Source organism: Platalea leucorodia (assembly GCF_965183815.1).
Source record: "Platalea leucorodia genome assembly, chromosome: Z".
Taxonomy (NCBI): Eukaryota; Metazoa; Chordata; class Aves; order Pelecaniformes; family Threskiornithidae; genus Platalea; species Platalea leucorodia.
Genome location: NC_138858.1, coordinates 53,889,323 through 53,910,985, shown reverse-complemented (window position 1 = coordinate 53,910,985; position 21,663 = coordinate 53,889,323). Strand labels below are relative to the sequence as shown.

The 21,663-nt window shown below is 42.4% G+C and overlaps 1 protein-coding gene across 3 annotated transcripts in view; it reads left to right on the top strand.

Moving 5' to 3' along the window:
* RAD23B (RAD23 homolog B, nucleotide excision repair protein) overlaps positions 1 to 21,663 on the top strand; it is a 45,514-nt gene that overhangs the window by 9,220 nt on the left and 14,631 nt on the right. For all 3 annotated transcript variants that reach the window (XM_082336891.1, XM_082336890.1, XM_082336892.1), the window contains 4 exons: positions 11,695 to 11,776; positions 14,432 to 14,511; positions 16,659 to 16,906; positions 20,439 to 20,494. In XM_082336891.1, coding sequence (XP_082193017.1) covers positions 11,695 to 11,776; positions 14,432 to 14,511; positions 16,659 to 16,906; positions 20,439 to 20,494 — 466 coding nt within the window. The remainder of the gene's footprint in view (positions 1 to 11,694; positions 11,777 to 14,431; positions 14,512 to 16,658; positions 16,907 to 20,438; positions 20,495 to 21,663) is intronic.

The following is a 21,663-nucleotide window of genomic DNA, read 5'->3' as shown; positions in this document are numbered from 1 at the left end:
TAAATTAAAATTGATGGAAGTATACTGTTTGCTTTTTATTAGGAGTTACGAAATGTGTCTTTGAATCAACTGATGTTTTTCCTCTTCTGTTTTAGCATAGTGTATAAGGTAGGAGAAACGGAAATCGGTGTGTGAGAAGGAAGGGAGGGAATTTGCTCAATGTACTAAGCTTTGGGAACTACTTGCCTAGCTGGAACCCAGCTTGCCCTGCTTGCTTAGCTGGTTAAAATAACTGTAGGGAACAACTGGGCAATTTAGCACTGGCAGTTCATGTAACCCGTTGTGCTGGTTTTGGCTGGGATAGAGTTAGATTTCTTCATAGTAGCTGGTATGGAGCTATGTTCTGGATTTATTCTGGAAACAGTGTTGACAACACAGGGATGTTTTACTTATTGCTGAGCAGTGCTTTACACAGAGACAAGGCCTTCTCTACCTCTCACCCCACCCCACCAGCGAGCAGGCTGGGGGTGCACAAGAAGCTGGGAGGGGACACAGCTGGGACAGCTGACCCCAACTGACCAAAGGGATGTTCTGCATCATATGACATCAGGCTCAGCATATATAGCTGGGGGAAGAAGGAAGGGAGGGACGTTCGGAGTGATGGCATTTGTCTTCTGTCATGGTTTAACCCCAGCCAGCAACTAAGCACCACACAGCTGCTTGCTCACTCCCCCCCCGGTGGGATGGGGGAGAGAATCGGAAGAGTAAAAGGGAGAAAACTCATGGGTTGAGGTAAAGACAGTTTAATGGGTAAAGCAAAAGCCATGTGCACAAGCAAAGCAAAGCAAGGAATTCATTCACTGCTTCCCATCGGCAGGCAGGTGTTCAGCCATCCTCAGGAAAGCAGGGCTCCATCACGCGTAATGGTTACTTGGGAAGACAAACGCCATCACTCCTAACGTCCCCCCCTTCCTTCTTCTCCCAGCTTATATACTGAGCATTATGTCGCACGGTATGGAATAGCCCTTTGGCCAGTCTGGGTCAGCTGTCCTGGCTATGCTTCCTCCCAGCTTCTTATGCACCTGGCAGAGCACAAGAAGCTGAAAAGTCCTTGACTAGTGTAAACTCTGCTCAGCAAGAACCAAAACATCAGTGTGTTATCAACATTATTCCCATCCTAAATCCAAAACACAGCGCTCTACCAGCTACTGAGAAGAAAACTAACTCTATCCCAGCTGAAACCAGGACATCTTCCTAAGTAACTGTTACACATGGTGGAGCCCTGCTTTGCGGGAGATGGCTGAGCACCTGCCTGCCAATGGGAAGTAGTGAATGAATTCCTTGCTTTGCTTTGCTTACGTGCACATTTGCTTTACCTATTAAACTGTCTGTATCTCAACCCCTGAGTTTTCTCACTTTTTACCCTTCCGATTCTCTCCCCCATCCCACGGCGGGGGGGAGAGCGCAAGCAGCTGTGCGGTGCTCAGTTGCCGGCTGGGGTTAAACCATTACACCCGTTTTTAGGATGCCCAGCTGGGATGCAGTCAGGGACTGGTATTTCTTTGGAAGACCTCAGTTTTTCAGTTAGGAGTCAATCAGCTCTGACTCTTAATTAAACAGGTTGCATGGCATCTATTCTTGAGGACATCGTATTCAGTACAACCTTGCATAGCAGGGAGAGTTTCGCATCTAAATTCATAGGGGACAGAAGAATATTGTCTTGTAAGTTGGCCACTGTAGTGTGTATGTGTGCTGTTTCTGAATCGTTAGGGTGTTTGCAGATGAATTGATACTCATTCTGAAAGGTGTTGCCATAAAGTATGGGTTCCCTTTATTCTACTGCAAAGTTTATTAGGGCAGAAGAAAAATGGGATTCTCTGAGGACTGAAATACACTTGGAACTCTGCTCAGGTGCAATAAAGCTAGGTAGCCTGAAGGTTTGGTTTATGGATCTGTATTTCTGAGAAAAACATTATAATGGTATAAATGCAGAGGTTGACTGTATATCTTAAATCTGCTTTCTAAGTTTGACAGATCAGTGTGTGCTTTCCTGAAATTAATTTTCACTTAATAACCCTGAAATGATGGTGATGCTGAAGTCTAGATTCTCAGCAACCTAATTTGCTAGAGGCTGAGTTTAGGATCCTGCTCTTTTCAGCAGCAAACTGTACCGCTAGCTGGAACATGCAGCTGCCTTTATGAAGAGCAGTGAGAGGGCGGGTTCTTTTTTCTTTTTTTTTTTTTTTTTTCCCTCCTTCCCTTCCCTCCTTGACAAAGAAGCATTTACAGTTTAAATCTAAATGAAGGTGGTTCAGACTGCTGTGTCTGACGACACACAGGTTGTTTAGGGAGCGCTCTTATGTATTGTTTTCTGTTGGCAGAATTAAGGGCGTGGATATCTTCTCATTAGTGGGTGCTAAGTCTTCAGTCACTCCAGTTAGAACTACAAGAGGAAATTTTACACCACTAGCATGTTACTGTTAAATTGGATGTATCTGATGTTATCTATTCCTTTTTTACACTGAGAATTAGTATTGTATCCTCTGCAAATGAAGTGTTTCTGGCCTCTTAGGCTAGGCAGTGATGAAAGCCAAAAGAACAGTCAGGCAGTGTTTATGAAAACTTATTTTAGCCTGAGTGTTTCTTGAACTTCTGCCTCTTACAGGAGAATGCTGATGTCTGCAGCTGACTGCATTCTCTTGCAGACTCAAGCTATATTAGTTAAGACCTGGCTTAAGTAGAAGCCCTTTTCATTTGCTCCTTTGAATAGGTATGATCACTTAAGTGAATTCATTTGAGATATGACAGATTCCCTTACGTATTACTATTCTGTATGAAACAGTTAAACAATGTTCTGAAATGTATTTTCTGGAAGTTACTTGACTATTCTCTATATTTTCAGTTTTATAGGAACAACTTGAACTACATTACAGAATTTTTAATTAATAATTTGGAGCTCATGATGTGTTAAGTTACTGTCAGTCACCATAACACATGAGATATCTTTGGCAAAAGCTCACAGTAGAGTGAATGTCCATTTAAATGAGAGGCCTGTGTTAATGGTCTTTGCCTTTGCAAATGGCAGTGTGTCTATGGATATAGTTAGCAAAATACTGTAAATTAGCTGAGCTATGTTAAGCTTAAATTTGTTTTAGATTTTTGTAAACTGTCAGCTAGAGAAATGTGTCTGAGAACTGAAATAATTTGTGTTTGAATTTAGTATATGATCTGTTCTTAAACTGATTGACATGTATGGCAAGTACAGAGAATAAAGAAGATGAGTACTGAAAACTGTAATGGCCTTCTCTTCCACATTTCCATTTTTTTCTAATTCCTTTAAGAAGCTAGTCATGGCTGCTGTATTGGCAGGCTTTAGCCAAAGATTACTTCTGTTCTTTGAGGAGCAAATGTGTAGTTTGTTCCTGTGTTCAATACCACTGTGGTTTGTGACACCTGGCTGTGGAGGACCTCTAGGGATGCCTGGAACCAGGCTTGCACAGCTGGAGTCACCATGCTCCAAGCAAAGGCAGCCGGCACCACCAACTCAGCACACTGCTCCTCCTGACTGCTTGCAGCCCTGCTCCTGTCAGAAAGCAAGGGGGAAGCAGAGATGGCTGCTTTCATGTAACTTCGTAGTGTTCTTTGCATTAATAAAAACTACTTTACCAAGGCAATAAATACCAAACTCCTTCACGTGGATCCAACTATTGTATAGTAATTAATGTATGCGTTTAGTCTGTCCTGACCTAAACCACAACATTAATAAAAATGATGTCAGGAGTGGGATCCAAAGCGGGTTTTTCTACTGTGGCAGGGGTTTCTACAGCTGAAGTGCAGTCTCTTGAATGTCCATGAGGCTGAGACTGCCTGTGGCTGACGAGTTAGTTTTCCCAGGTGTAATCTTGTGGAACCTGAGGGTTCATGCTCGGTGTGGGAGTCTAGCGGGCAGTGCATGGAATACTCCTACTGGAGCTTGTGTATTAATAGTGTGTATAGTTAACATTAACTCCTACTCTATATGGGCCAGCAGAAGCTCCATGTAGTAGAAGCTGGATTCAGCCTCACTAAAGGAAACTGTAAAGCTCATCATGTTGTAATGGGACTTACCTTTGCATCTTGGGCACTGACTTTGTTGAGAAACTGATATTTTAAGGATCCACGAGGACACTGAGTACTTAGCATTGCTACTGTGGAAACGAGTAATGATACCCCTTTGATACCTCAACTGTCTGACCTCTTAGAAGAAGCGTTAGTCGTAGAACTACAGGTATCACTTTGATTAGTGCTGGCTGCCACTCAAGTGGAGCACTGATTACAATACTGGACCAACAGAGATTCACTTTGTCCCATACATGGTCATATCAAAGAACTGGAAAGTCAAGGGGTGGTTGCATGAATTCATTCAACCTTCAACAACCACATCTAACTTGTGTGAAAACCTAATGCGGATCGGCGATTAACTGTATACTATTGAGGTTTGAATATGGGGTAACACAACCCTCCAGTGCTGGCAGTACCAGATGGGCTAGAACTACAGTACAAACTTTAAGCTGAGGGCAGCTGCTCTGGAGCCGGCCCGATCTGCAGCGGAGCAGCAGATCTTGATAACACAGGTGGGTTTCCTGAGGCAGGGATATGCCAGGGCAGCGGAGAGACCCACCAGCTCTCACAGGAGACTCTTGACGATGCCTGGGCATTGCCAGAGCAATGGCAACCACCCCCACGCCTAGAAAAAACAGCCTGGGGAGCACGAGTGACAAGGAGCGCTGCCAACAGAGTGGGCAAAAGCAGCACGGAGCATCAGTCTGCACGGCAGTTCACGCGGAAGGGTGCACAGGAAGGGCGTCATCACCCTACCAGCTCAAGATGTGGGTTCAGTTGATGGTCACCACCCTCTCAGAAGGAGCTTAGCTATGGTATCCACCCAGCAGAAAGCCATGTCCTCTGCACTTGCCAGAATGGATGTGGGAACCCAGACGGAGCTGCCATGAAAACATGCAGCCATCCAGGTCTCGGGCTGCAGGGTGTGCCAGAGCCTTTCACTGGTAACGGGTGGCAGTGGTGAGAGCAGCTGTGTGAGGTGGGGCCAAGTGGACGATCTGCTCAGCCTGGTGGCAAAGCTACAAGAGGAAGCAGAAGGGTTGAGTGTCAGGGAGTCTAAGAGATAGACTGGTGGAACCATGCTCTTCCATCCCTGAGACAGAAACAGGAACAACCACCAGAAAAAAAACAAGATCAAGGGGATCCTGTATCCTCCCCCCACCAGGCTGAAGGCAGTAGCTTAAAGGAAAGGAGTGAATGGAGGCAAGTCCACGCTCGGGGCAGCAGGTGAACCCCCTCCTTGCCCACCTCGCCTTCCCAGGTGCCTCTGTACAACACATGGGGCCCTGGATGTGGAAGGCCAGTCAATGGATGATGGTCCGTCTACACCAGAGATGTCTCCACGGTCAGAAAGGCCTACCCCTCATATCATGGCCACCTCCACGAGGAAGAAAAGATGGGTTATAGTTGTAGGTGACTCCCTTCTGAAGGGATCAGAGTGTCCCATATGCTGGACAGACCATCCTCTTAGGGAAGTCTTCTGCCTCCCTGGGGCCTGGGTTAAGGACTTCACTAGGAAACTTCCTAGCCTGCTGTGGACCTGTGGGTTCCATGTGGGTGGTGATGAAACCACAATGTGTAGTCCAAGGGCGATCAAAAGAGACTTCAGAGCTCAATTGGCAGATCCCCTAGTGTTGACTAACCAGGTGGCCTTTGCTAAATGTGTATCCCAATGTTTAAATGTCCCACCATCTGTTGGTCTCAGTGTGATATAATCAATCTGCCAGGTCTCCCCATATTTATATTTCAGCCATGATCCTCCGTACCAGAGAGGCTTTAACCGCTTGGCTTGCTTGATTGCAGTGCATGTTTCGCATTCATGGATAACATGCAATAGTGTCTATGGTCAAGTCCACCCCTTGATCATGAGCCCATCCATATGTTGCATCTCTTCCTTGATGGCCTGAGCTGTCATGGGCCCACCGAGCTAGAAATAATTCACCCTTATGTTGCCAGTCCGGATCCACTTAAGCCACTTCAGTCTTAGCAGCCTGATCCGCCTGCTGATTGTTTCGATGTTCGGTCAGTGGCCTGACTCTTGGGTACGTGAGCGTCTACGTGGCATACTTTTACAACCAGGTTCTCCACCTGGGCAGCAATATCTTGCCACAGTGCGGCAGCCCAGATGGGTTTGCCTCTGCGCTGCCAGTTGCTCTGCTTCCATTGCTGTAACCACCCCCGCAGGGCATTTGCCACCATCTGTGAGTCAGTATAGAGATACAGCACTGGCCACTTTTCTCGTTCAGCAATATCTAAAGCCAGCTGGATGGCTTTCACCTCTGCAAACTGACTCGAATCACCTTCTCCTTCAGCAGTTTCTGCAGCTCCTCATTACAGGTCTCCATATAGCAGCTTTCCACCTCCGACGCTTCCCCACAAGATGACAGGACCCATCAGTGAACAGGGCATATTGCTTCTCGCTTTTTGGTGGTTTATTATATGGTGGGGCCTCCTCAGCACGCGTCACCTCCTCCTCCGGCAGTATTCCGAAATCTTTGCCTTCTGGCCAGTCCATGATCACTTCCAAGGTTCCTGAGTGACTGGGGTTTCCTATTAGAGCCCGTTGTGTGATCAGTGTGACCCACTTACTCCATGTAGCATCAGCTGCATGATGTGTTCAGGGGATCCTCCCTTTGAACATGCAGCCCAGCACCGGCGATCAAGGTGCCAGGAGGAGCTGTGCTTCAGTACCAACCACTTCCAAAGCAGCTCAGGCTTCTTCATATGCTGCCACTCATAACTGTCCAGCCTTGGAGAAGATCTCTGGATGATATTTTAAACTGCTTATTAACTTTGGACAAAACTAAAACAATATTCCCAAGAAATAGAAATAGATGTATCTTAACTACCCAAGGATGTTCAAGATACTGAAAGACTGTTGTAATGAAGGAGAAAACATCATACAAAAAAGCAACGAAGGTGCCATTCTGTATTTCCTCCATTAAAAAACCTCTCAGAGGAAGAGGTATAATTGCTAATTGTCTCCATGAGGTGGTACCCAAAGTACTGTAATGGCTTCAGTACAAAACCCAGATACCAGATAATGCTCAAGACCAGTGTTCTAATAACAAATCTCCCAGGCAAAACATCACTAGTCACTGCAGAGCACAGCAAACTGCAAAAACCAACACCAATCTTTAACACGTACAGCAAAAACGAGCATGGTGCAGATCAGGTAGACTAATGTCGACAACAGATGAATCAATATTGTGACCAGCAACTATTAACAGATATAAAGTTTTTAATACACTCTGCTTAATCTGTTATTATCTCAAACCCTTCTTGCCCCACGTTGCACACCAAAAAGGACTGTTGTGGTTTAACCCCAGCCAGCAACTAAGCACCACGCAGCCGCTCGCTCACCCCCCCACCCCGGTGGGATGGGGCAGAGAACTGGAAGGGTAAAAGTGAGAAAACTCATGGGTTGAGATAAGAACAGTTTAATAATTGAAATAAAATAAAGTAAAATAGTAGTAATAGTAGTAGTCGTAGTAGTAATAATAATAACAACAATAATATAATAGTAATAAACAAAGCAAATGTTGCACGATACAGTTGCTCACCACCAGCCGACCAATGCCCAGCCTGTCCCCAAGCAGCAATCGCTGCTCCCTGGCCAACTCCCCCCAGTTTATATACTAAGCATGACGTCATATGGTATGGAATAGCTCTTTGGCCAGTCTGGGTCAGCTGTCCCAGCTTCTCGCTGGCAGGACATGGGAAGCTGAAAAGCCCTTCAGTAGTGTAAGCACTACTAAGCAACAGCTAAAACATCAGTGTGTTATCAACATTATTCTTGTACTAAGTCCAAAACACAGCACTATACCAGCTACTAGGAAGAAAATTAACTCTATCCCAGCTGAGACCAGGACACTATTGATAGCTACAGGCTGTTCAGAAGGGGCAGGTGAGGAAGGAGGGGCGGAGGGTTTGCCCTCTACATCAAGAAATGGGTAAATTTTGAAGAGCTGTCTCTGAAGAATAGCCACGAGCAGGTTGAAAGCTTGTGAGTAAGAATCAGAGACCAAGGCAACAAAGGGAGCCTTGTGGCTGGTGTCTACTACAGGCTGCCCAGTCAAGGGGAGCCTCTTAACAAAGCTCTCTTACTCCAGTTATGGGAAGTATCGTGCTCACAGGCTCTCCTCCTGCTGGGGGACTTCAGCCGACATCTGCTGGAAAAGTGGCGTGGCGAGCTGTAGGCAATCCAGGAGACTCCTGGAATGCATTGAGGATAACTTCTTAAGCCAGGTAATAGACAGCCCTACCAGAGGGGATGTGATACTGGACCGGATGGTCACCAACGCAAGTGAGCTAGTTGGTGACGTCAAGATTGGAGGCAGCCTGGGCTGCAGTGATCGTGCACTGGTGGAGTTTGCAGTCCTGAGGGAGATGAGACAGGCAAAGAGTGAAGTCAGGACCCTGAATTTTAGGAAAGCAAACTTCCAGCTTTACAAGGAGTTAGTCAATAGGACCTCCTGGGAAACTGTCCTCAGGGACAAGGGAGCACAACAGAGCTGGCAGATCTTTAAGGATGCTTTCCATAGAGCACAAGAGCTATTGATTCCCAGGTGTAAGAAATCAGGAAAGGAAGGCAAGAGACTGGCATGGATGAGTTGAGACCTGCTGGTCAAGGTAAAGGGCAAGGAGAAAATGCACAGGCAGTGGAAGGAGGGACAGGTATCTTGGGAAGAGTATAGGGACATTGCCTGGTTGTGTAGGGGTGAGGTCAGGAAGGCCAAGGTGCAGCTGGAGCTGAACTTGGCAAAGGACACAAAGAATAAGAAGGGCTTCTACAGGTATGTCAGCCAGAAAAGGAAAGTTAAAGAAAGTGTACACCCCCTCCCCACTCGCCCCGCCCTGAACACTACTGGCAAACTGGTAGCAACGGGCAAGGAGAAGGCTGAGGTACTCAACAACTCTTTTGCCTCATTCTTCGCTGGCAACCTCTCTTCCCACACCTCTCAAGTGGATGGACTGCAAGACAGGGACTGCGGGAGCAAAGTCCTTCCCACTGTAAGAGAAGATCAGGTTCATGACCACCTGAGGAACCTGAACATACTTAAGTCTATGGGACCTGATGAGATGCATGCCAGTCCCGAGGGAAGTGGCTGATGTAGTTGCCAAGCCACTCTCCATGATATTTGAAAAGTCATGGCAGTGAGGAGAAGTCCCTGGTGACTAGAAAAAGGGAAGCATTGCACCCATTTTTAAGAAGGGTAGAAAGGAGTACCCTGGGAACTACCGACCTGTCAGCCTCACCTCTGTGCCTGGGAAGATCATGGAACAGATCCTCCTAGAAGCTATGCTAAGGCACATGGAGGACAGGGAGGTGATTTGAGACAGCTAGCATGGCTTCACCAAGGGCAAGTCTTGCCTGACCAACCTAGTGGCCTTCTGTGATGGAGTGACTACATCAGTGGACAAGGGAAGAGCTACGTATGTCATCTATCTCGACTTCTGTAAGGCGTTTGACACGGTCCCCCACAATATCCTTCTCTCTAAATTGGAGAGATGTGGATTTGATGGGTAGACTGTTCGGTGGATAAGGAATTGGTTGGATGGTCGCATCCAGAGAGTGGATGGCTCAATGTCCAGATGGAGATCAGTGATAAGTGGTGTACTTCAGGGGTGTGTATTGGGACCAGTGCTGTTCAGTATCTTCATCAATGGCATAGTGGGATCGAGTGCACTCTCAGCAAGTTTGCAGATGACACCAAGCTGAGCGGTGCAGTAGACATGCCTGAGGGACAGGATGCCATCCAGAGGGACCTGGAAAAGCTTGAGAAGTGGGCCCATGTGAGCCTCATGAGGTTCAACAAGGCCAAGTGCAAGGCCCTGCACCCAGGTGAGGGCAAACCCTGGTGTCCACACAGGCTAGGGGATGAAGGGGTTGAGAGCAGCCCTGCAGAGAAGGATTTGGGGGTACTGGTGGATGAAAAGCTGGACATGAGCCGACAATGTGCGCTTGCAGCCCAGAAGGCCAGCTGTATCCTGGGCTGCATCAAAAGAAGCGTGGCAGCAGGTGGAGGGAGGTGAGTGACTTCCAGCCTTAAATAGTAATTGGGGAGGAATTCATCTTACACCTTCATCAGGTGTAGGCTTAGAGAAGAGGTTTGATTCTGCTGGCCTCCTTTGCTGGGTCATGAAGCCTGGTAAAACAAACAGTCCTTTTTATGTGTACTGACAAAAAGATGCAGCTCTTTTGTGAGGGTTGAAGTTTGGTTTGTCTGTTTTGGACCAAACATCCACACTGAAAGGATTAGCTTGGTAAAGAGATCGATGAGGAAACATGGAAATAAAATCTGAGTGGAAGAAGAAGAAGTGAGTGGACCAATGAAGGAAAAGGGGAAAGGTTACACAAAGGTCTAAGACATCCTTAACAGAAGAATAAAGTGACGCCAGGAATCATGACTGGCATGTGAAGTGGATGACAGATTTTAATTATGCTGAGAATCACAAAGCTCAACCTCTCAGTAAATACATACCACTTAGCAGCTGAAACTACTGTTTTGGTTTATTTACTACTCGAGCAACCCTGACAGTGAGCTACAGCTTTAAAAATGAACAAAAAAATAGTATTACTACGGCTGCTTGTGGCACAAGTAGTTGCCAGTCCAGTTAAGCTGTCCGGGTAAACACATTTTCACATGCTTAGCCGTTAAACAGATAGGTATATGCATCTCCATTGCAGCATTTCATGAAAAAAGCTTACAAATATTCAGGAAAAAAAACTTCAGAGGATGGGGTTAGTTCATAGTAATAAATTCGTAACAGATTGGTTGTCCTTTTTTACATATATTGGGAGTGTCTGTCAGGAAGCAAGAAGAATGAATGTTTGTATACAAGCAGTTTGTCTTAAAACATGATTTCAAATGTATCAGTACGGAAATGCTTCTACAGGACCATCCTTTATCTCTTCAGGATAGTGTTAGGCAGTTTTTCTGGAGAATACGAGCATTCTGATACATGACCTCTAACACAGTGTCACTTGAGGTGTTTTATGTGGTGCTCTGAAAGTGTGGACTATCTGTCAGTGGTCTGCATAAGCAAGTAAATAAGGCAAAATGCTTTCATGTGTAGGCTTAAAATTGCTATGCAAAGATCCAAAAATTACGGGGGAGGGGGAAGAGTTGAAAACTGCTTCTATAAAATGAACAACTGGACAGTTTGCACAAGTCTTTGCATATCAAGGCTTCAAGTCATGCCGGTGAGTTAAATCAAATGTCATGGTGACCTTACCAAAAACACAGGCATTCTCTGAAGAGTCATGATGATGAAGAAAGCCATCAGCTATATATAGCATGTGTACCCTCTGCATTCAGAGAAAGAAGAGGGAGGGGAAATGGGTCAGTAGATGAAAGCATTTTTTGCCCAAATTTCTCAATTTTTTGCTGTGTTGTAAACTTGTACTTAAAGACTTTTCATGGAGAAATTACTTATCTAATTTGATTAAGCATGAGAGATTATTTGGGAAGGGAATACATTGCTCTGCAAGTGGTTACAATGACATCTTTGAAAGACTGATGTACTTGACATGATCAAGGTGTGACAAAACTACTTTTTAGTATTTAAAACTTAGAACAAAGTGTACTTAATTGGGTTTGTTCTATGAAACTTCTTTTTTTTTTCATTAAGACTGTTTCTGTGCTTTAGGTGAAGGCACTGAAAGAGAAGATTGAATCAGAAAGGGGGAAAGATGCTTTTCCAGTAGCTGGCCAAAAACTAATTTATGCAGGTAATGGGTATTCTGAAGATACTGTATCTGAAGCTATGTTATTTTTTATGTTCTTCTTTGACTTTGATGTGAATGTTGTGTCTTCTAAAGATTATAAGTACTGGAATGTAAACAGGTTAAAAAAACCCAGACAAAACCAAACCAACAGCAAACCTCGTTGTCAAAGGGAACTCTTAATTTTGAATCAGAATTTTTCAGGTTTTAATACATATGTGTCTATTTTTATCTTTGTTCTTATAGCATGATACGCTAACAGCTTTAGTCTCGGGTGGGATATGCTAGGTGAAGTAGAAATGGCTTTTGTACAAGAAATCAGAATTTAAGCAGATCACAACACATCTTCTGGGTTAATTCTTGTCTTTTGTTCAGTTTATGCTGTGTATAGCTGCAGCACTCCTGTATCACTCAGAGAATTAAAAATCAGATTCTTTTGTATTAACGAAAGAAATCCACCACCAAATCCTTGCTATACAAATGCAATTTCAATACTTTTAAGCTTTGTCATTAGAAACGTATTATGTGCTAGCAAAAAGTAGGCTAATGTCAGATAAAGACATGAAGTTACTTTATTTGAACTAACATAGTTTAAATTTTTTTTTGGCAATATTTTTTTACTGTTTTCTACCTAGCTGGTCCATTCTGGCACTAATACACAGGTTCTCACTTCATGTCAGAACTTAAAAATTTCTTTTCAAACCATGCTTGAAAGAAACTTTGGTCTTTTTACTTCTTCAGTGTACTGCTTTGTAAAGAGTGTTGGTTTTTCACTTCTAATAAGCTAAAGCCACTGATCACAATAGAAAGATGCTATTGGAAAAGTAGTTGGGAGTCTCTTCATGTTTGTACAGACTCCTCAGGACTATGTTTCTTAGCAAGTTTTATGTCCCTTGTACTTCAGTGAATGGAATGCACGTCAAGAACATGAAGGTAAGTCACATGTATAATAAAGAAATATGAACAAGGTAGAAGGCTTTGTGCAATATGTATAATTGCATGACATGCTTAATATGTTTCTGTGATTAAAAAAATCAAGGGTTGTGGAAGATTATGTGATGTGACTGGAGTATTTTCAGAAGCCAGAGTTTATCTATCTGCAGCATTGTATAATACTCACAAGCAGTAGGAAATGTAGGAAAAAACATGCAGAATAGGAGACCATCCAAAGATTGATTGCATATTTTTCTTGGACAAGAGATACAACAAGGGCGTATTGATGACATTTTTACTTTGATTAAAATGAGCTTTAGAATTTTCATAGTTTGGTATAGCAGAGTGATATCCTAACTGAACCTGATTAAAAGTATACCATTTGTTACTAAAAAGGCTTGCGATTTTTTTTTTAAAAAAAGGTTATGCTAATCAGCAGTGAGGTAGATCTGTTGTGTTGTCATCTCTATTAGGGTAAAGTCTAGAAACCCTGAGAGTGGTGTGTCCTGAGAAGAGAGGATGTCTGCACATATATGTTGTGCAAGCTCCTTCCCCAAAGTGCCTATAAATCAGAAAATTGTAAGTAAACCTATGTAGGTTCTGAGTCAGGTGCTGCACCATCTGCTACAGGTATTACTACTACTATAGTACATATAATACATTCTTGAGTATTTGACCTGCAAGACTGCAGAACCAGTAGAGAGTAGGACAGTGCCACCTCGTTTGTGTGCCAAGTGCCATAGTGCATATGCATTGCTTGATTTCCTTGCAGTCATCAGGAGAAGGAGAATGTTTATGAAAATGTATATTTTCCTCTTGAAATAGGGAAGCAGTCCTTGGCATATCTCCAGAAAATGAATCGATTAAAATTGAAAAATATTTCCCGAATATTCTGTAGTGGAAGTAGGTGCTATAAAACTCATTGAAATACAGACTTAATTTTCCGATTTGTGGTACTGCCTCTAAATCAGCTTATCCTAAAAAAAACCCCTATGTGATTTAGTATGTTTCTGAGTTCTTGTAGATGTGAGGTAAATCTACTTTGCCACAGTACCATCTCTGCTTATGAAACATCAAAAGTGGTAGTATAACAAACAGATGTTTCTGGTTTTGTCTGTTGATATTTTTTTTTTCCATCCCCCTGTCAAGGTAGCAGGATATGGAATAGTTCTAGGTTTTTCTCATGCTTTAGCCTTCATTTAAGAACAAATTGTTAAAGCTGCAAAGTCACAAACTTATCTAATGCATATAAACTTAGTCTGTGGCAGGGAACTGTAGATAGTGCATGACATCTGAAGTGCAAACAGAAGATAAGCAGGAAGTAATTTTCTTGCTGTGTCTAGAGTATGTAAGCAGGCATAAGTTATTCAGTTAAGCTTATTGTATGCTAAAAATTCCTCTACCGTACTTGTGTATTTGTTAAAGGTCCAGTAAATCTTTCTTTAGATTTAACGCTTCTGTTTTAAATGATTTGAAGCATCTTCAACACTTACGGCAACAGCCTTCAAGCTAACTAGGACTGTGGACATCATAGGAGGAAAATTACTTGTAGCTCTACTGCCAAAGCTTAATAGCCAAACCACTTTTTGTAGAGTTATTAATGTTTATAAATCTGCATAAAATGTGTATTTATGGTTTTTTTTGGAATTGTGTTTATATGAGGGAATCCCAAGGTCATCTAATGATCTGTTAAATAACTTCATAATTTGTATCTGTTTAATTTGCCAGGTAAAATCCTTAATGATGATACTGCTCTTAAAGAATACAAAATAGATGAGAAGAACTTTGTGGTGGTTATGGTGACAAAAGTGAGTAGTCATTATTTTTGAAAAGGAAATTGCATTCATTTCATTCTTTTTTTCATTGTGATGAGAGATTGTATATGCCTATCCTTAAAACCAGTGGAATTTGATCATGTGAAAGTTTTGGTCAACAGTAAAAATAAATGCTTGTGCAAATAAATACAAAATACTGCTTTCACAGTCTTAGTTTGCCTGCACTGATCATTGTGGATGTTATGTGCTGACTGTTTACATCAAAGAAAAAATTTGCCAGTGGCTGATTTTGCTGTTTCTTGTTTCTTGTCTCTCTGTGTTGTTTTTCCAGTAATACTATCAAAAGGAAGAAGGGAACCTAGATAGTTTGTTACTAAATCCTCTGTACAGAGCTCTTCCAGTCTTGCTGTGTTGGTTTTCAAAACTCATGTCTGTTTCTTTTGTCAAGCTCAACAGCTTAAATCAGTAGAGAAGGGATACTTACGCCAGTCAACAAACCTGTGAGTTTTGAATGACTGCAAGGACAAATTAAAGGGGATGACTGTGACATGCATTTGAAGTATCTCTCCTTTTAACCAGTTGCCAGATTGCTTCCGGGAATCAAGCCACTGATTTTTCTAGGCATTCCAGACAGACCCTTGAGATCTCGATAAAACTGACTTCATCTCTGTCTTGAGATATGAAGTTAATTTTGGAGTTAGAGGTCCTCCTTCTGACAAAGAAAACCTACATTTAGTTGCCCTTTACTTCTGTCTGGTATTGGCTCATTAGATTCTCTGTTTGAACATAACTGTTACTGCTGTCTTCCTGAACAAACAGTGTTCTAGTTTGTGGTTTGCTTGGAGAAGAGGCATTTGTCAGTAAAAAAAAAAAAAACAGGTGCAGATGGGATTTCAGAGTGCAGCTTTCATTTTCTTTATAGCAGAAGAAACACAGACCTCCATGGAGAACTGCTAAATGCAATACCTTCTTATATTAAAGGACCTGTGTTTTGGAGTTGGGCATTTCTTCAGTGTTACAGTCTTTTTGCTAGGTCTTTAAGCTCAGTTTCCCTTTCCTTGATTCTTTTCTGGGTAAGACATGCCCTGTCACTTAAGCATAACCGCCAACTTTGTCTGATGCTCAGACGTGTTTCAGCGTTTTTCTTTGAATGCTGCTTAAAATTTTCCTTATTGTGCCTGTCATGTTGGAAGCTATTCATTCTCAACCTTTCCTTTCAGACAACAGGAGGAAATACATTTTTCGTGGTTTAAGCAAACATTGTCTGAAAGGGATTCACCTTGAATGAGTAGCTATGTTTTGTTAAAGTTCAACTATTTCTCTTGGTAAGGCAGAGATGAGGGTCAGCCTTTTCAGTCCTTAAGGATATTCGTAGGTAAGGGACTACAGTGATACAGCTTTCAAAAATGTAATTGGGTACCTTAGCTGGAAGTTACATGCATTCTGAAAAGTGTAATTTCTATTTAATGGGATTAATACTGCATCCAAGCAAAATTAATTTTTCCAATAGAGATGTGAAGATTAAATCACAATTACAGGCAGGTATTACCCACTCTAAATTTGTTGCTGTAGATTTGGTAGTCCTTGATTCTGCTGGATTTTTGGAGCTCACTACAGAACTCAAGTATGTGAAATGTTATTTATGTAGTGCTTTGAATGTATAGAGTGCATAAGTAAAACATGTTGCAGGTTAAGTTTAAATTTTGTAGCATCTCATTTTCCAGCAAATAGCATGTATAATGAAATGTGATTTCTGTCTTTATCACTTTTTTCCAAATTTGAGTGGTGAGAAAACCTTATGCTTGTTAAGCTTGTCAGATGTCTTTTGACAACTGTTTTAGTTTCTTCTGAAAAATGCACTTTTGTAAAATAGAAGATTGTTTTCACGGTTAGGGTATTGCAGTCTATAAATATTTAGATCCTATCTTTGCATTTCACTTCAATACTCAAAAAGGGTGACTGCTTAGGTGTCTAAATAAGTACTTTAGTGACACTATCAGCTGCCTGTTTAAACACAATAAAAGGCATTATAGATTTAATGTCTTGCAATGTTTTAATGTTTTGCTTGATGTAAATGTCAAACACAAATGGTCTTAACAGAAATTAATCAATATGTTGACTATAGAAGGCATGGGTTTGGGAACTTTGTGCTGTGTCTGAATTGTGTTGTCCTCCTATAGCCCAAAGCACCAGCTGGAGCGACTCAGCAGTCAAGTGCTACTACCACTATTAGCTCGACAACTGCAGCTGCCACACCAGTCACTGCACCAATCCCTGCTGCTGCCCCTGTGCCAGCTCCTGTCCCTCCACCACCAGCACCAGATGCAGTTGCTTGTGAATCTGCACCTGTGAGTGCTCCTAAAGAAGAGAAGCCACCAGAAAACCCACCTGAGGCACCAGCTGCTGTCAGCCCACCATCAACTGACAGGTATGAATGACCCTCCAAAACCGGCTTCCCCATCCATTTTTGTTGCTTCTAGTTTTGATTTTAAGTTGAATTTTCCATTACAGTGTTAGTCCGATCATTCTCCTCTGTTCTACCTAATTTTTCTTCTTTCTTAACTGTAACTTCAGTCTCTGGCTCAAATAGAACATTACTGATGGTAAGAAGTGCCCCTCCCCGCTTACACCTTCTCCTGTGGGAAGTGTGGTCTTGGGACTAAACCTGTAGAGTGGAGGGTTAAATGACATAGGACTTGTGCTCCCATTAGGCATTTCAGAGTTACTGTGGCACAAGTTTCTTTTCAGACTGAGGATATTCGCCTGCGTGGGGATCCACTGTTCACAAAGCTCTTAAAGACTTCAGAGTGGTGTCCTGTCCTGTTCATAGACCTCTGATTGTATATTGAATCATGTTGGTTAGATTTGAACCGTAAGTTCCTTATTGATGTAAGTGTCTCTTAATATCTGGAAAGAGCTTTTTCTTCCAAAATGTAGAATATAGTATTGTTGTTAATCATGTAATGTTTTAAAGCTACAAGCTTATTTGTTCTGAATGCTTCTTGGCCCATCTGCAGGTAGTTGTGGGAGTTGGGATAGCTTTTAACCTCAATTCTCTACATTTAAGAAAATCAAATGGAAGTTAGAGTTTTCATCCCTGTTGTATACCGTAGCCTTTTTTTGCTCACTTTAAGTTACTTAAGTATTGCATGGGATAAAAATGTTGTTAACTGTAATTTAATGGCCCTTGAAGCGCTGCATAGCATCAAGTCTTCATTTTTATACACCGGTTTTCAATTATTTGTGCGTTACTTATGTGAATACTGGTGCACAAGACAATTTTTGAAGTGGTTGTATTTAAACACCATCAAATATTAATTTGATTATAAGGAAAGAAAACTTCCAATTGCCTAATATCTTGAAAATATAATCACAAATTTCTTGCACTAAATACCCTAATTGATGATTTAATTTTGCAATTCTGAGAAATGGACATCTTTTTAAAATGGAATACAAATGAAGCTTCATTTGTCACTCAAATAACTTAGAATTTTTTTTAATGTTAATGGGTGGGTTTTTTTGCTGCTCAGTTTGTCCAGCAGGTCCAAAGAGTAGATTAAATCTTTGATACTGAAACAGTGCTTTCCAGGTTTTCCATGTACAGATTACAGTGTTGTAAAACTGCAATAAGGGAGCCTCAGTGTACATACTTAACAAGAAGCAAAAGAATAATTTAATGACTACATTGTAGTTACCACCTGCCTTGATTTCAGTGAGTACTGCTTGTTTCTGATTTTCTTTAGAAGTTAAATTACTAAGGCTGGTGAAGATTTATTGAGCCATGGCCAGGCAAGCTGGTGTCCTGTTTCGCCTTTGATCTTTTTGAGTTGTAAATCTTATTAGTGATAGATACTAGTGAAGCATTCTTGTTGGAACAAATTTTTTCTTGCATAAAAAGATGCATTTCTGTAAATGCCTTGTTAGATTTTTAGTGGCATCTTCTGAAAACTGAATCAGATTAATCTGATGATCTTTCACTTGCTGATAGGAGTTGGTGACTCTGGTAGCCTGATAGATGTGAGGCTGCTGCAGCTCCATGTCCTTAGGTCTATCAAGCATCAAGATTGAACATGTATTCCCAGTACATGCACGCAATATGTATGTATCTATATATGTGGCTGGCTGCATAGGTCAACGCAGGCAGGAAAAAAACAGCACTCAAGCAACTATACAACACCAGCAGTCGCATCCTGTTCCCCTCTGGCTACTCGAGGCAAAGCCCACTAGCGCAAAATACATATGTACAAACATACAAATGAACAATACGAATTTCTCCAGTATCTGACCTTAGACAATCTGTTCCGATAGCTGACCCCTAGATCTCCCAATCTCCCAAGTTTTTGGTACCTGGGCATGTGACTGCCTGAGCCCTGTAACCCTGCTCCAGTTGCTGACACGCAGATTCCATTTGCATGCATACACACGCGTGCTCACACAGAGGATCCATCCAGGAACTGGCTGTAGACATGCACTGAACCTGGTAGCTAGTCCGTAGATCCCCTGGTCTCCCAGTTGGCTCATTCACGGACATGCGAACAGGTCTCTTCACTAGCCGGTTGAGGCCTATGACCTTACCAGTAGCTGACCCCCAGACGTTACAGTTGTTCAGCAGCTCCTCTTTCAGACCCTCCGGTCTCTCTAGCAGCCGCCTCTGATTTACAGCCATTCAATACACAGCACTCAAGCGTCTTACCCTACTCACTGTAGTCAAGCTTGATGCTTGCTGGTGATTACACCCACACCAACATATGCATCCACGCAGAATATGCATGCACTGTAGTGTCTTCAGTTGCCCCAATCACATGGACCCCTGTGGCCCCGTCTCCAGTTGCTGGCGCTGAGACCTCTGCAGTGTCTGATCTTTGCAGTTGCTGGCTCCGCAGATGTGTGGATCCCTGTGACTTATGATTCCCTGTCCAGTGGTGGGCACTTAGACGTCCATACAGACACATGCATGTAGAATAGAGACACCCCTCCCCCCCAGCATGAAAAATAGTTAGAAATGGAATTTAATTAGAAGGCAGGAGGGACTGGTGATCAGGGGCAGGGCATGGTCAGGCAAGTGCTGTTAACATGTGACTGGCCCTTTTTCTCCTCTTTTCACTCTCTTTGCTCATGTTTTTCATCTGCAGGGTGCCTTGATGCTTCCCTTCCCTGCCTTTGGTTCTTCCCCTAGATATCCCATAATAAGTCTTGCACAATCCCCAAATGCTTTTTTCCTGGCACCCTGTGGTGAGCCGCACCACCCTGTAGGCAGTAATGCTCTTGGATCTGTGAGGAGACCTGGAGAGCCTCTCCCGTTGACTCATCAGGGGTGTCACCGTGAGACCAAGGGGCTGATGCTTTAAGTTCCAGCCCTGGAAGGAGCCAGGAAAGGGGCACCCTTGGCTCTGACTGAGTTAACTGGGGTTCCTCTGCCTGGCAGTGTGCCTCTGTGTTCCTTGGTGTTCATGGAGATGAGCCTTAAATCCTGTAATTTAACAGCTTTGATAACTTGAGATGGAGTAATTGTAAATGTTAACAGTTTATATTCCTGAGAAAGTAGGATACTGAGATTTTAGTAAGTGCTTACTACTGACCTCCTTGGGTCCTCATTGAGGTGAAGCCTGTGACTATGGGGAAGCAGTTAGTGAGACTGCTGTGTGTTTTCGAAAATCCACCTTGTTCTCCCACCCTTTAAAGTATTCAAGCAAGCAGATGGCTAATCCCTGAGCAGATGGGCAAGAGACAAACTATTGGGGGGTAGGGGGGAAGGTTGGCCTTGTGTTAAAAATGGTAGCATTGTAAGTTTGTAAAATCTGGTCTCACCATAAGACCGAAAGAGAGCTCTTTGGAAAGCTTTGTTGTTTTTTTAGAAAAAAAAAGGGGCTATTAGAGTTACAGCTGCTGCTGCTTTTTTTGAAAAACAGGAAGTTTTCCAAAGTTTTGTAATTACCATTGCACTTGTCTTCATCTTACAGTACAACAGGTGATACATCTCGATCAAATCTTTTTGAGGATGCTATAAGTGCACTTGGTAAGTGGAGTGTTTTTTTAATGTAGACGTTATTTTGGTGCAGCAGAAACAAATGACGGATTAGCAGATGTTGACATTCTCTTCTGTATCTGTCATTGTTAAAGTTATAATCAAAGTACTCTTCTCCAAGACCTGAAGTTGGTATCTTACAACCAGCATCAAGAACTTCTTTACTGAAGGATATTTCACTTCATATATTTTTATTGTGTAAAAGGAAGATCTTTATCATTCCTGTTTTTTTCCCCGTTTGCCTTAATTTATCTTGAATAGAAGACTGGACGTAAATATGTATACGCTTTTGTTTTCACCTTTGCTTCCCAGTGTGCAGGTCTGATAAAATGGCTGCCTTTATCATTCACTTGTTCCAGCTTTGACAGTACTGTCTTCTGACACATTCAGATCAGATAAATTCACCAGATCTACTGCTATCTGGGTTGAGGAATGAATGCCGCCATATAGTCAATTCCCTTTTCTTTTGACAGTTTAAGTGTCTTATTTCTCAGTGGAATAAACAGGGTGAAAAATAATAGGAAGTTCTGCCCCTAATTTATGCCGCCTCTGGTAGCTAGGAAATTACTAGGCAAACCCACGACTCCTTACTCCTACTTAAATTTTTTGGAGGGGATTTTTTTTTTTCAGAGTGTAGCAAATTAAGGCACAGAAATAAGGGGGAGGTAGGTTTTTTATTTTGTCGTATCTCTGTAAACATTAAGCTGCAACTTGGTACAAAAAGTTAAACTAATTGAAGAGTTTCACTTACATTTTTGTCTGGGGGTGTGTGGATATGTTGGAGGCAGGTGTTGTGATTAAACAGCCCAAGGTGATTTAGGAGCAGTAGTAATGTTTTATGTGTATTGGTGGTAGCCACCAGGTTTAGTCTGTCTAACTGCAGCTTAAGTGTTACAGTATGACATACGGTTCTAGGCTGAAGAAATGAATGAGCTGAAATAGCTGATAGGTACTGTAGGAGACAACCAGTCAAGTTCTGTTACATTTTTAAAGTGACTGCTGCTACCAAAGGTGCTGCAGGCTTCATTAACCATTCATTACACATGAGTGGCCGAGATGTGGTCATCACAAATACTCATGTTAACAATAATGACCAACAAGTTTAATTAAGCTGGTGGTCTTGATGCAGTTATCTTCAGAATTGAAAAAAAATATAATCT